The 15,107-nt window shown below is 41.5% G+C and overlaps 1 protein-coding gene and 1 long non-coding RNA gene across 4 annotated transcripts in view; one reads left to right on the plus strand and one right to left on the minus strand.

The window, feature by feature from the left end:
- The window catches only part of ADGRD1 (adhesion G protein-coupled receptor D1), a 137,189-nt gene extending 126,480 nt beyond the window's left edge, over positions 1-10,709 (plus strand). For 2 of the 3 annotated variants that reach the window (XM_042034847.1, XM_042034848.1), the window contains 4 exons: positions 1,751-1,877; positions 3,056-3,097; positions 5,266-5,358; positions 6,004-10,709. In XM_042034847.1, the coding sequence (XP_041890781.1) occupies positions 1,751-1,877; positions 3,056-3,097; positions 5,266-5,358; positions 6,004-6,099 (358 nt within the window). In that variant the 3' untranslated portion in view covers positions 6,100-10,709. Of the gene's footprint in view, positions 1-1,750; positions 1,878-3,055; positions 3,098-5,265; positions 5,359-6,003 lie in introns of those variants that run through there. The other variant, XM_042034849.1, reaches the window with a different exon arrangement.
- LOC121667793 overlaps positions 1-15,107 on the minus strand; it is a 211,476-nt gene that overhangs the window by 49,459 nt on the left and 146,910 nt on the right. The gene's annotated exons all lie outside the window — the stretch shown is intronic.

Below are 15,107 nucleotides of genomic sequence, written 5' to 3' on the forward strand. Positions count from 1 at the left end.
AGTTTTACACGTGTAGCTGTGTCGGGCACAACAGCCCCTGCTGGTTTAGGCTGGAGAAGACATCTAAACCACCACAGAACCTGAATGTTCCTATTCCATCTCCCAGGTGTTCCTGCCCCAGCTGCCCTGAGTCCTGCACAGCTGCATTTTCCTGCAGGCACCAAGGGCTCAGTGGGGCTTTCCAGGTCCTTCTGCACGAAGTCGATGGCAAGAGCTGTTCTGCTAGCAGCTGCCCAGTGCAGCATATTTTATCTTAGAGTTTGGGGAGGAACTTTAATCTTAACAGCATCCTTTGATCCCAAAGCATCCTTGATTCACAAAAATAAACTTGTATATGTTGCTTTAAAATTGCATCTTTTAAAACGCATTTTTAAATTTAAATAGGATCTCAAGCTTTAAGATATTCCTTCATTTTCTGACTGGAAAACTCCTTGCAGAATTAAATTGAATTGTGCAGAAATGTCCATGGCCAAGCATAGAGAGATATGAATCAATACAGAAAAAACCCCAAACCAAAACAGAAAAAACTTTCCAGATGCTTCCCTGTCCCAGGTTTCCCTATAAACTTTATTACACACTTTTAGTTGAGGATATAATGAAGTCTGTGCTCAGGACACTGAAATGAACAAGACATCTTGTCTCTAAGTTTAATTAAAAGATTTCTTCATTGAATTGTGTTGTACAAAATTCTCATTTGTTTTGTGTTTGCTGTAATTACAAGCAGTCTCCTGTCAGGCAGCTCTGTGCATTTTCTCTCAAAGTGTACTTTAATCTGTACGAGGGGGCACAAGGCACAAGTAGGACATTAATCTCCCTGAAACAGCTTTTTCTCTTGCATAGGTTTCCATCTAAATAGAAATCTGATCATTTCTAAAAAAATGTAGCTTTAGCAAGCAGGGACTGACTTTTAGTTTCTCACTACTCCTGTTTCCTTCGCTGCCTCTCGGCTTCTCTATCTGTAATTGTACCACAGACCGAACTCACTGATATTTTAAACACTTCATTTGAAGCGTGTGCTTGAATCCTGCGGGCTACAACAGGAGCGCACTAAGTGTTTGCAGTGCTGTGATAAATTGGGATTAGAGCTGCCTTCTTCGGGGACGTTTCAAATGAGGACTGGTCCCTTCTTTCTGCTTTCTGTCTTGTACCGCCAAAGTTGTTCTCAGCTGCCCAGGGGGAGGAGTTTGTCCTTTGATAGCTGTCACTGAAAGTGTGCCCAGGTGTGCAAAGGTTCATCTACTCCTCCTGGAGGTAAAATTGCTCTGAGCTCTCTAGTTAGCAGTGCCTCGATGGCAAGAATGTTTTGCCCCGTGGGACTGATGAGTTTTCTGAGTGGTTACGGAGTGGACACACCATGAATGCTGGTGGGTTGCCCAGTGCTGTGAGCTGCATGTACAGTGCTCACTGTTTTTTGACTCTTACACTTGGCTTCTCACTAGCAAAGTGATACTTTTCTGTAAATTGAAGATATGACTGCAGTATTTAAATGACCATCTCTCAAATCTCTTTCCCTGCTCCCTCAGTTACTGACTCAGTATCTGTATTTATCCTGTGTGATACCAGTGTTCTGTTATCCCTATTTTCACAGATGAAAAAACAATTAAAATCTTGCCTATTAAAAGAATTTCATGATAAAGAAGAATTCTGTCCGCTGCCTTGCTGCCAGAACATAATCAATAAACTCCTTGGTGGAAGCTGACATTTCTTTAATGGTCTCACCACAATTTCCTGTTTTCATTTTCTCTTACAGACTGACAGCTAAAGCCGTCGCTGTTCTCTTACCAATCTTGGGAAGCTCGTGGATCTTTGGCATTTTGGCTGTCAATGCCCACGCACTGGTATTTCAGTATATATTTGCTGTTTTCAGTTCACTACAAGTAAGTACCTGGTGGGAAAATTTATGGCTACGGAAGTGCCTCTGAGATCCAATTAAATGGATCGTTAGTGCTGTTTTCACACATTTATGCTTATTGCATTTTATTTTGTGTTCCTTCCTCTGCCTTTTAAGTCTGACCATACAGTGCTGGAAATTGCTTGTCTTTGTTTGAACAGAACTTGTATCCCACTCCTTAGTGTTTCCAGCAGCAATAATTAAATAAATGAGACAGCACTGAGCTTGAGAAATGAAATTCATTCTTCCAGCACCGTGTACCACAGGCAGGATCCTTCAGCAGAGATACCAGGCCAATTTTTCAGTGCCAATTTGAGGCTTCATTACCGAGACTAAATGAAAGCAAACAGAAGTTTACGGGGAAGATCAAAAGTGGAGCTATTCCCTGTGCTGTACAGGACTCCTGCAAGCAGGAAACTCAGCCCTCATCTTCTTGGTGCACCAGTCCAGAAAAACAGCTCTGTCCAAGGAGGACTGTAAACATCTGCATAGCTTTAAGCAAACATTTCAGTAGAGGCATAAACCTATAGGCATGTTACCGTTCTTTCCCAAACAGTGGTTACAAAGAGGAAGAAAAAATAATCTGCTGCTAAATTTCTTGTCTTGGCAACAAACAGTACTATGGACACAAAAAGAGTGAAGCAGGGTTCTTGGTGCTGAATACTACCCCCCAGAAAAATAAAATTCTTTTGTGAGGGAAAGGGGATGAGACCTTTTCACTTTGCATTGGACTAAAAGCCCAAAGAGCAAAATTCTGCCAGGAAAATTTTCCTATTGCTAATACCTTGCTTTTCTAATCTGAAAAATATTGATCTGGTGGTTCCCAAAAGGCATTTCCCTCTGCCTTGCTCTTTACAACCACAAACAAAAAGTTCTCTTGTTGTCATGAAACAAGAATTTCTGCATATTTTCAGCCAGGTTTCTCCTTTAGTACAGCAAAGTTTAGGAGGTGTTTTTTTACAGGAAAAATTCTAGAGAAGCCTCACAGTAACCTAATGCTGCAGGTTTCCCCAGTTTCACTTGGGACACTCTGGTTTAGTGCACTCTGATATTTGTAGGGCTCCAGCTGCCTGATGCCTGCTCTGTACAATACTGAGAGAAACACATTATTGTATTTGATTCTTCACAGCCAGACCTCACCTTCTCCCTTTTTTCTGTTTTCAGGGATTTTTCATGTTCCTGTTTCACTGTCTTCTGAACTCAGAGGTATGTAACCAAATGGTGTTAACAAATTTGGTGTTACCACATCCAAGAACACAAGTGTGAAGCAAGAACAGCCTTTCTCCATTATCATTGCCTGCTATGTCACTGATTTCCTTTTTCTTTTAATTGATACATGATTGTTCTGGCTTTGTGAACTTGCAGAATTTTGACCCATGTTCAGTATTTGTTTTAATTGACGTCAGAAAGGTTTGAAACAAAGAACAAAGACAAGAGGAGCAGTTCAAGAGTCAGGAGAGAAGCTTTCCTGGGAGCTGCAAGGGCTGAGCAGGGCATGGACTGCACTGTGAGGAGAAGATGCTTAAAAAGTGGGAGCAGGACACTCCAGCAGTCCCTGCTGGGGGGGGCAGGGGATCTGTTACAGCTGCAGTTCCAGGGAGGAAAATAAATATTATTCTCAGTGAAACATACTTTTGGATGGTGCTCATGCAGTCCTTAATGGGAAACCAAACTGAGTAGAAGATATCCCAGGTATTTTTCTTGGCGGGAAGTTCAGGTGTTCATAGGGGACTGAGAGATTTTTTTGCATTAAGGCTGCATTAGAGCAACTGGGATAAAGCCAAGGCAAGGCTGATGTAAATTTGGCTTGCAGCATCCTCTCCTCCCATGGCAGATAGCAGAAAATGCTCCGCAACGAGTATGACTGAAAAAAAATGGTTTTTTATGAGAACCATTTCCAGCATGCTGCCAGGGGGAATGCTCAGTGGAGAGCCTCGTAGCTCTGGTTCTCCATAGTTCATTTTTCTGGATGTTAATAAGTAGCTCTGCCCCATAACCTGCTGCTGCTTCCTGTGCAACAGCATGCTCCAGCTCTTCTGTAGAGAAATGATGATTTATTAATATGTGTCAACCTATTCAGTCTCAGAGCATTCACTGATGTGATCTCTGCCAAAATCAGTTTGGAGAGTCAGGTCTGACTGTGAAACTCTTGATCTTTACTGAAATCAACTAAAATTAAGCAGGCAGGTTAAAGGTAGGGAGGAAAAAGATTTCTTTATTCTATTCTCTCCCAGACTTAGAAATCTTCAAGTTTCAAATGTTTTATATCAAATACAAATATTTGAATTGCTGTCATTTTTCAGGAACCTCATGAGAAATTAAATTCAGAAACTGTTCAGAATTTATATCCTCAAAAACCAGTTTCTACATAGCTGACGTGAGCTGTCATTTTTAGAGAGCAGGTCCTACTGGCTCCATCATAGGCTGTGCATATCTAAAATACTCCTTTAGCTAAACAGTGGGAATTCTTGAGAATTTATTTTTGAGAAGTAAAACTCAGATATTGTAAAGAAACATCTGTAGACTGGGCATAGAAGTGGCTGGGTAAAAAAGGCTTTATTCCCAGTGCACCCAGACAGAAATGCGTGTGTATTATAAAGAAGCACAAGACAGCAGGCCAAGATGGTCTGAAAATGTGTCCTTGATCTCCACACCTAACACTGGTCAGTCAGTTCCAGCCAATAATCCCTGACAAATCTCACCTACTTGTCTCACCATCTTTCCTTTATGCAGCTGATTTTCACCTTGGTGAAGAGTATTTCTCCATCTCCAGGGAGTTTCATCCAGCATTTCTAAATGACTCAGTTTACAGCAGGCTGGCAGCTGCTCTATGTCCTTGTGGCATCCCGATATACCAGGGTTGTGGGAACCCCAGGGAGAGCCTGCCTGAATGGGGGACCTTGTGCTCCAGCCTGGGGCTCTGTACTTAATTAGAAAACGTGTAAGTGAGCTGCTGAAATCAGGATAGTGGCACCTTATGAAATCATTCAAACCCGTACTGCAAATGCTGGGGGTGTAGGTTTATGTGCACCACAGTTTTGGGGTTTTGCTTTTATTATTATTTTTTAATGAGATGAATGGTAACACAGTCACACCTTGGAAATCAGGGAGGATGAGATTACCCAGATAATGTGAAAATATTGCCAATGAAATGAGATGCAAGTGAGACCACACAAGACTTTGTATTTAAAATATGGGTAGTTGAAATTAAAGTTAAATTTTAAAATAAGTCCATAAAGACAAAGAAAGTGTTGTTTGTTGTTTAACAGCACAGTGACATTAACGTGGAGGAAGGAAAAAGGGGAAATGATTGTAGGCTGCACCTGTGAAAATAAACATAACTTTTTCAACTGGTTTCACTGTTTTTGCCAAAGGTTAGAGCTGCCTTTAAGCACAAAACCAAGGTCTGGTCCCTCACCAGTAGTTCAACACGCAACATCAATGTGAAGCCCTTCAATTCAGACATTGTAAGTACTGCTCCTTTTTCTTTCCCCCCATCGTATTTGAAAGTGTTCCACGTTAAGTTCTGTGGGAAAGAGCAGAGCAGGCACATGGGTATTTTTAGTACTAACCTAATGCAAGGTGTGGACAGGTGGAATCAGCAGGCATGAAGTTGCATCTGCAATATCTGTTTTGAAAGCAAAGGACAAGATTCTGCTTTCAGGTAGACTATCAAATAAAAGCAAACACGGGTTTATGAACTCTGGATATGGTTCAATAAGGCTATTCTCACCAATTTTAATGGACTTCTGCATTCCAGCAGCATTTTGGCAATGAATTGCTCTGATGCTGGGGGTTCTTTTATAGGGCATTCTTATTCTTAAGCACACACCTGAATATCCTTTTCTAGCTCTCCTTAAATTGTCTTGAGACAAAAGACATTTGTTTTTATAAAGAACCAGACATCTGAAGTGATAGGTATTATTAAGTGATCGTTGCCAATCACCTTCGATCCCGGCAATAACTGTTTAAAAATCCCTTATGGCATATGCTCTCAAGATCCTGTGACAACACTGTAATGTAAATAGATGCTTTCAAGCTTTTATTTCATCCAGGCAAGAGTGGCTTGGCAAAATAAATAAATCAATTTTCTATACTATTTTATTTTCCAGATGACTGGGAACAGGCCAGGCACGACTCCCACAAAGCTGAACACCTGGGATAAAAGCACCAATTCAGCGAACCGCATTGATTTATCAGCAGTCTGACAGTAATAACACTCCTCAGAGAAAACCAAGCCATACATTCAGGACCTCTGACACCGTGTCCACCAGCTTTTTCTCACTGCTAATAACAGTAGAAAACTGGGCTTTTTAAATCACTGCCTAATGAATTGGGAATTGCCATATCGTTTTGTTGAGTAAATAGCCCTTGTTGCTTGCCTTCAAAACTGTAACATGTTCTAGCACTTGGCTATTAGCAATATCTGTAAAAATAACCAGCACAAATATACACTGGATGGTTTTGTCAGCAATGATGAAAACACTAGGTACGCAAGGAGGGCTTATTGCTCTCTGAATCATTCCAGCTCCCAGAACTGAGGGAAAGCAACATACCTCTGAAAAGATGGATTTTTATGCTCTAAAATGAAATGCTTCCCATTGTGATGTTGTAATGAGACTATTCCGGACCTGCTGTGCTCTCTCTGTTTACATTTATTACCTTATAGAATCCAATTATGAAAGTGAAGCTGATTCAAAATACATAGTACGGTGTTTAGTCTAAATGCTACAAGGAAGCCAGGACTTGAGGGAGAGGCAGGTTCTGGCTACTGCCCTCCCAAAGTGGGTGTGGATTAGCAAAGCTAACAAACACATGTGTCTCTGCGCACACAAGCAGCACATGTCATGTGGAATGTGGCCCAGCAGTGTTTTAGATCTTCCTGTTGCCATGTTATCTATCAGAGGCCAAGGTTGTCCTACAGCAGCCCACAGCACCTCTACTGCTGATTTCTGTCTGCTGACACATTGCCATATGAATTATTCCACTGCTTTGCCTGCAGCTTCGGGATGCAATCAACAACTCTCCGTCAAGTGCATTTCGCAAACTCACTGTGGCTTTTGGAAATCAAAACCTGGCTCTCTGACTTATCTTCCTCATTTTACTGGTCATTTAGAGACACTGAATTCCTACCACAAAGATGTAACATGTTGATATACTGTGAAGACAGCCACCCTACAAATAAGTCTATGTATCGTTCCCTGCAGACAGCTTTAAACAGGTCTCTGCAGTCTCTTTTGTGGTTTTAAACTCTGCCCAGCATTTAGTAGCTTCTGCTTTAGTACTGCTATGAAGTATCTTTAAGGAGGAGAAAAACACTGTAATTTTTCTTCTGACCGGTGTTTTGTAGGTTCTCTGAGTGGTGTTTGGAGCACGAGCCAGGGCTACCTGTGCCAAACATGCACCTTCCCAACTGGAGTAAAGCAGGGTTTAAGTCTCAGCAGTGGTCAGAGCCCTCAGGGGCCCTTGCTCTAGGACTTACTCAGCATCCAGGGTCTCCAGAGTGACTTCCAAAGATGAGGAAGTGGCTTTACAGCCACAACTCTTTATCCCCAGCTCTCCCTTGTTTGCAGCAGCACCCCCTGTAACAGACTGGGTATAATGGTCTGCAGAGATCACCAGGGTAATTCACTTTCCTGATCCACTGGGCTATCAAAATGCTACAACAGGCAGAAAATATGCAAGTCTTCAACCTCATGTTTTGCTAAGATGTTTTGTGTTGTGTTTTTTTAACCTTGATTAAATATTGTGTCATCAGCAGCTCAGACCATTCCTGGTCCCGGTGAATGTGCTACTGGTTTCCAAGAGAAAAGGTATTTACACCATAATGTGCAGAGTGGAAATTTTCTATTGGATAGTAAATTTATCAAAAAGTAAGATGAAAGTAAATTGATCTTTAGGGAACTGGAAACACCCATCAATTATGACTGAATTTAGTGAAGTGTTAAATCCAAAAGACATAGAATTGAAAGTTTAGAAAAACTCAATGCATTTAATTTCTGTTTGATCCAAAACAAGTTTTGTCTGGGTTTCCTTCCTGCTCTAAAAAAAATGGTAAGTTTCAGTTCGGCCCAATCTTTCCTGCCTTTTCCCCTCCCTAGCCAAGACTTGTTGGTGTGATCCCCAAACTGGAAGTCCAGAGCCCACCCAAGTTTGTCAGGCTCACAGCTCAAAACATTCTACAGAAATTATTTCAGTTGCACCAGATCAATGCTGGATTTCTGCAGCTAGAACAGAGCAGAACTGCATATCACACATATCCGTGCATGAAATACAGAGGCTTTAATCCCGTGTTTCCTACTGCCAAATAACTCCAATCATTGACAATTAACTCCAAACAGAGGATCTGTAAAAGCTAAACATGTAAATGGCTGTGTCTTTATTTTGGCTTTTGTGTATGGTTTTCTCCTAGCTTTTTCTGCATTGCTCTGTCTTACAGCTGTGCCTATATATGGGCTTCTCTTGGCCTGAAAATGAGGTTTTTTCCCCCCAAAAGACAGTAGACAAAGCCCTTGGAATGTACAGAGGAGATGGAATAGAAGAGTACTGTGATAGCAGTGTTCAGAGTTTGTATTGTGTGCAGACAATGTATTTAAGCATACTTTTTTATACTGGAGCATATGAGTTTTTTTGGTTTTGGTTTGGTTTTTTGGTTTGTTTTTGGTTTTTTTACACTGTGACCACAAACAGAGATTGAAACCCTCCTTGACCATTTCTCTTCTAATCATTGTATTATAGTGCAAGTTCTGTGAATGAACAAGACAACATACAAAAGGTTGGGGTTTTTTTTAATCTTAATTCCTAAGAGTATTCCCCTCTACACAATTTTCGTTCTCTGCATTTCCTCCTGTGCTGTATTGGCCACTTTTGTGACTGCCCAAGGTCCGTTTGAAAAAAAAAAAAACCAAACAAGTGACATACCAATGACAGTACACAATGGCAGTAGTACAAAGGGCTAAATCAGTTTTTCATCCAGGTATGCTCTGTTTTAAAACTGTTCACCAAAAATAGGACGAGCATGGAAATGTGTTTGGTTTTACACTTTTGAATGGGAGATAGGAGTGTTATGTGTTGAGGGAGCCTTGATTATCCCCCAAGATCCTCTGTGGATAACCTGCATCCCATGCTTTAACTGGTGGATGAGGCTTGTGGTGAAGCAGTTTGCCTTCTTCATGGCACAGGAGGTTTGGAGCACTGAATTTACAATGCTGCATTGGGGATGGGCTTTTCTTCTGTTTTTGATGAAAAATCCCCACAAAGTACAGATGTGTTCTGTTGCCATCAGTATCCATTCTTTTTGTTTGATTCAAAGTGTTTTTCTTGGTACTGAATGCAGCAAATGTACTGAATAAGAAATGCTCAAATGAATCTTTAAACAATCTCTTCCTGTCCTCAGTCTTTTGAAGCTTGAAGATCTTGCAGTTTATTTATGGGCTAGTATATAGCAGCTATTACAATATTTTTTTTTCTGGACAGCATCGTTTTGTCAACAGTATGAAATGTTAATTGAATGAAATGTGAGTTATAAAAATAGGTAATGTAGCAAGAATGTCTTTGCCAGTAAGTAGTAAAATAATTTAGTTTTGTTGGTTTTTTTCCCCCCTCAAATAAATAAGAAATCTTAATTTCCTAAAAGGACTTTGTTAAAATTATTCTTTTGCCATGGATTATAAACAACAGCATAACAATTGAGGTTCCCTATCAGTGCTACTGTTGCAATTACACAAGCAGAGCTTTACTCCTATGAAGGACCTGCTGTCCGTGTCAGGGGTGCTGAGGTAATGCACAGGAAATATTTCTGTGTTGAAGGTTATACCCAGAGAATAAAAGTACTGGGTCTTGCCAGCAGAAAGAGAACTTCTGGAATTCAGTACAGCCAATGCAGAACCAGGCTCAGAAACTGGTTTTGGCTCTGGGATGGTTTCGGTCCACAGCAGGTCAAAAGTGGTGGGTTTTTAACTAATTCTTCTATGAAAGCTTCATTACTGTTACACTTTTATCTGAAAATGATAAAGTAAGTCCAGAAACGTCACAGCTCAATCTCAGCTCCATCATAGGGATGCAATCCTGTAGCGCTCGTTTTCAAGGTTAGAGCTAATTCTGTGGTGATTTAACAGACTGCCAGCTGTGTTGCATAGGTGCATAGATGTGGAAAAATAACTAGAGCAATTATATGCTGAAAATTAAAGATTGGAATTTAGATGAGAAAGGTTTTTCATCCCATTTCAATAAACCTTCTTCCCTTTGTATCCTTTAAAATCATGTAGCAAGGCATACATAAAAGAAAGCTTTCTTGCTACTTTGTGAAACACAGAGGTTATTGACATTTATCATTCGTGACAGAATAATAAATTAGGTCATTTTGGCACTGGCTTACATCATGTTTGCCTTTAAAAATATTTTCATTATATCTGTGTTATGCTTGGCTGACTCCATGTAGTATGTCATGGATAGTTATTGCTATAATTGCCCTTGTTCACACAATTTTCCTTCTCAATAATCCCATATGTTCTTGGAATTCAGAGGCCGTATTTCATCTTGTCAAGGACGATTACAACACTGAATGTACCACTGACATCAGCATCTTCACCAGGTGCTGACACATAGCAGAAACATTGAGTCATAAGGGACTTCTGAGCACCGTTCAATGGATCTCTACCAAACACCTTCTTTGCCTGATGGTTCGTTTGCTCAGGGTTGTTCCCAAGAGCGCTGTTTTAGGCTGTCTCATTTACCTATGCCAAAGGCGACTGAAATTTCCTCTCACCCCTGTTATTTTCTGTTGTTATTGAATAAAATCAGGCTTGATTGGCCATTGTATATGTTCCTTTAAGCATTCTCCAAGCTAAGTATTTGCTGATATTTACTTTCAAAAGAGAATAAAGCATAAAACAGTTCAAGACAAAAAACCAAAAAATAACCAAACTGCAGCACGATTAGCAACTCTGCCATTGCAAAAACCTAGTTTTAGTTCATGCTCATAATATTCTGGAGGAAAATGCAGAATAAAACAAAGATTTTTACCCTCTAAAAGTATCTCAACATAAGCAAATATCAAATGCTTGTTGGAAAGTTTGGGCCTTATCTAGTAGGTTTTAGACGACTTAAAATTCATATTATATTGATTGTAGAATATTTCCTTCAGGCATTTTTGTTTCAGATTCTGCACAGGTCAACTAAATGTGACTCTTCCATGATGTGATGTCTTCTCACTTAGCCAGTCTTGTACCCCTAATTTGTCATATTTTGCCATCTCCAAAAGGAAATTAAAAAATGAGGGGGGAATACATGAGCATGTGTGCATAGAGGAAAAAAGGCAAAGCTCAGTCCTCCCACCAACCTGTGGGCCGTTCACCCTCTGTATTGGTGACTCTGTGGGAGGCTTTAGGTTCTGAAGCTTAGCAACTATGAATATTTGCTTTCTGCAGCAGCAACAAAGAGCATAATTAATTAAAAAATTATCTGTGGTGAGCAGAATATTGTGCATTTAGATTGTATACTATGCATTAAAATCTCTAATGTGTAGTCAATAGAACATACTGCATGTTTACCTGTCAAACCAACATAAAGCATGCAAAAAGTACCCCAGAATTAGTCTTTAAAAACCAGGCTATCCATTATTTGGTATTCTGCTGCTTATAGCCTCTTCAGGAGTGAGCTTCTCCCAGCTGGAACCAGAGATAGCCTCACGGGAGGTGGAATTTGCATCACCTAAACCGTGCAGGGGAGAGCACAGCAGCTGTTTCTCCAGCCCAGCTGCAGAGCCTTTGTCTCCTGTCTGCACTGTGCAGTTGCTGCTTCTTTCCATCTCAAGGTACTTCCTCTCCCTCACACCCACTGAGGAAAATGAATAACCACAGAAAAAGTCAGGTCTGTACATTTGTCGTGGACAAAAAGTCACCCCAGTGCAGCAGTGTGGGGTTTTCTTCTTTTTTTTCCAGTAGGGGAGCAGGAATCACCCGGAGTGTCACAAATCTGCATTTCTACATTCAGTTCTACGATGTAGATGGAAAAAAAAACACGTGAAAGATTCTGGTTGTCAGAAGGCACTTCTGTCAGATTCAGTTATTATTTTACCCTTGCTGAATAGTCTGCCTCAGACACCCAGTGCAGGATACATTTGTGCTGCAAAAGAGAATAACTCATGCTGTGCTCTGCTGTCTTAAGGGCAGAGATTATCTGGATCAGAGGAGCTACTTTGGAGCGTTTCAGTGGACAGAAAGGGTAATAGTTGGGCCACAAAATCAAAAAAGTCACTTCTATGAATAACTTCTCTTTGAATCTACAGCAGTTCAAATCGAACAAACGTCTGAAATCACACTTACTGTCTAGGCTATCATCAGCCCAGACCCCTGAAAGGACTGGGTACCACAAGCCCAGGCACTGAGGAGCCTGAAGCCCAGCACTTGCTGCCTTGTGCAATTACAGCTTTGTTCTGGAGCTCGGGCTGGCTGGCAGAGCTCAGAGAGGTCTCACAAAGTGCCCACACGTGCTGGAGAGACTTGCTTAAGGCAGCTGTAAGAAAGCTTGAGGCAGGGACAGCACCTTTAGTCCTGCTTCAAGGACTGCGCACAGCAGCTGTGCATTCAGGCTGCAGCGAGGCTCCCCACGTGGAGCAGGCTGGAATCCACCTGCAGAGCTCACGTGTGTCTGCAAACTCCCTGAAACACCTTCCTGTCCTTCGCCTGCAGCTCTCACATCAACCGTAACTCATAATGGCCACCAACAAAACACTTCGCAGAGCAACTTTTAATAACGTCTTCTCGTTAAGAAAATGTTTGGTCCTGTGAACGTCTAACTGCAAGAAAGACACAGTCCCTTCTGGCTGTGCATCAGTACAGTAATTTAACAAGGAAAGATAGATAATCTTCTTCCTCCATACCAGAGCTTTTCATTTAACAGAGCTATTTTTTCAGATAACAGTCTCAGTAATGACACCACAAGAAATGCACACGGGAAGCTCAAAACAGCTAAGCTCTACTTTGTGTACTATAATTTGTGAGACGTTGCACCTTCCCAAAGAGAAAGGAAGAACTTAGAGCTGTGGCCCCTTGTTTTCACTGCATAAATAGACAGCATCCTGGTTTTTTAGCAATTTGAAGCCTGAATTTCTAATCTGACCATTGAGTAAACAATTTTAATAATTTTTAAACATTTTCAGTTCATGACATTTATTTTTAGTTCATGACATTAAAAAGCATTATTTTTAAAAGCACATTTCAAACTCTCAAATTCCAGTTTTCTATTTGGCAATTAACTCTCTTAAGGTGCATCACTACCACTAGGTGCCTCCCACAACCCTTTAAGAACAATTTTATTTTTCGTCGCTTGTGTAGTCATTCCCCTAACTTCCCTGTTTCACCTATCTGGCATTATCTATTCAAGTGAAACTACAACAGATGTCACAAAATATAGGCAATTGCCTCCTACATGGTCTACAGGTACTGCTGCTTTTGCAGTATTAACTTTTGGGACTGGCACAGGGAAGAGGTTATGTTACCTCCACTTCTACCTTCTGCTTTCTCTCCCTACAGATGGTGGGTTTTATAAAATGAAAGTGATCGCAAGTCAAACTGTGTTCATCTGGGATGTGAAAGGCAAGCTGGGCTTCATTCATGGCAATCAAATATGTTCACAGGTCTTGCTCCCTTCTTCATCCTTTTAAGCTGATTACTTCCCTTCCCTTCCCTTCCCTTCCCTTCCCTTCCCTTCCCTTCCCTTCCCTTCCCTTCCCATAAATACCTCTTCAGTTCATTTAACTCCTCAGGCATTTCTTACTTGCTCTTGCCAGAACTTACATCAGGTACTGTAAATGTTCCTTTCTGCAATCTGCATTTTCCTTTTCTCCTGTAACATGGGCATGTGACATCTCTCTGCCTGGCTGTGCAGACTGAGGTTCTATGAAAAACAGAAATTTGTGGCTATCTATAAAGCCTGGGGGGTAAGTGGCTTATTTGTAAACACTCATTTACAGAAATCCATCCTTGGCTGGGAGTTTTTCTGAAAACATCCTCTCCAGACACTCTGTGAAACAGATCCTGAAGTGCTGTGAATTAGCAGCAATTGAGTTATGGAGCTGGGGCCACCTGAGGGCCTGTCTCTGCCTGACTTCTGCAGCAGCTAAAACTGACCCCAGCCCTCCTGAGGGCTCTGATCCTGCTCCTTACCTCCCCTCTACTTTTTGGCTCATGTTCTGAGAGCCTCCTGCTTCCTTTGGGCTGGCTTGGTGTTTGGAACAGCAGCTGCTGGCTGAACACCACCTCTTGCTGCCTTATTTACTTTTATGCTCTGAACTTGGCATGTGAGGGGTTTGGGGACTCTTAAGATGCCAGTTTCTACAGAAGGTATTTCTCCCACATGGATAGATCGAGGGCACAAACGTAGAAGCAGCTGGTTGGAATTTCTAACAATAAGTAATGGTTGTAATTGTTTGCCCCTCAAGTGTGAACCCAGGTCTCTGCTCTCAGCACAGGCAAGGGAAGAGGAATAAATTCCCATGATGGAGGTTATTTCACCCTTTACCACTCAAACCCAGCAGAGTACTGTGGGAATGTGACCTTGACCAGGTCCTGTTTTACACCCTTGACTCGAGGCAGCCTTTGCTGGATGCTTCCTGCCGCTGCTTTCCAACTTAATTTCTCTGCTATCTCGTAACCTGCAAGGGTGCAGCACATAAAGGATTTATCTGAATAAGGAAACAATTGATCCTGAAATTCATGACATCTGGATAAACCCTGCCTCAGATGTGCACAGCTGTAATTTGCTGTATTTCCATCCAACTCACAGCCCGTTCCCAGGCAGGGATTCCTTCCCAGGCCTGCCTTGTTCCTACTGTAGGTCAGCAGTCTCCATGGAAACCCAAACTGAAAGCAGCACTTAAAATAGATTTTCTTATTAATAATTTCATTGGCATTCAAGAGAAACAAAGAGGCCCTTACTGAGGGTTATGTCAGGGCTCCTCTGACATAAGCTACCAGAAAGGCAGCTTTAATTAGCCACTTGCCCAGGCCAGCACCTCCAATCTCTGGTTGGACTCAATTGCCTCCAATTGCTACCACAGCCCCTGACTCTCCTGGTCGCCTGTTGGTTCTCTGTGTGCCTCAGCCAGTAAGGAATTAAGTTTCAGTGCTCTAGGAGCCAAGCACCACAATAATAAGCATGACAGGAGTGTCTTGATGGATTACTGGATGACGAATGCAGTAAATCCCAATGCATC

This window comes from Corvus kubaryi, unplaced genomic scaffold (assembly GCF_017639235.1).
Source record: "Corvus kubaryi isolate FWS band 111438036 unplaced genomic scaffold, C.kubaryi_AGA036_p1.0 37382, whole genome shotgun sequence".
Taxonomy (NCBI): Eukaryota; Metazoa; Chordata; class Aves; order Passeriformes; family Corvidae; genus Corvus; species Corvus kubaryi.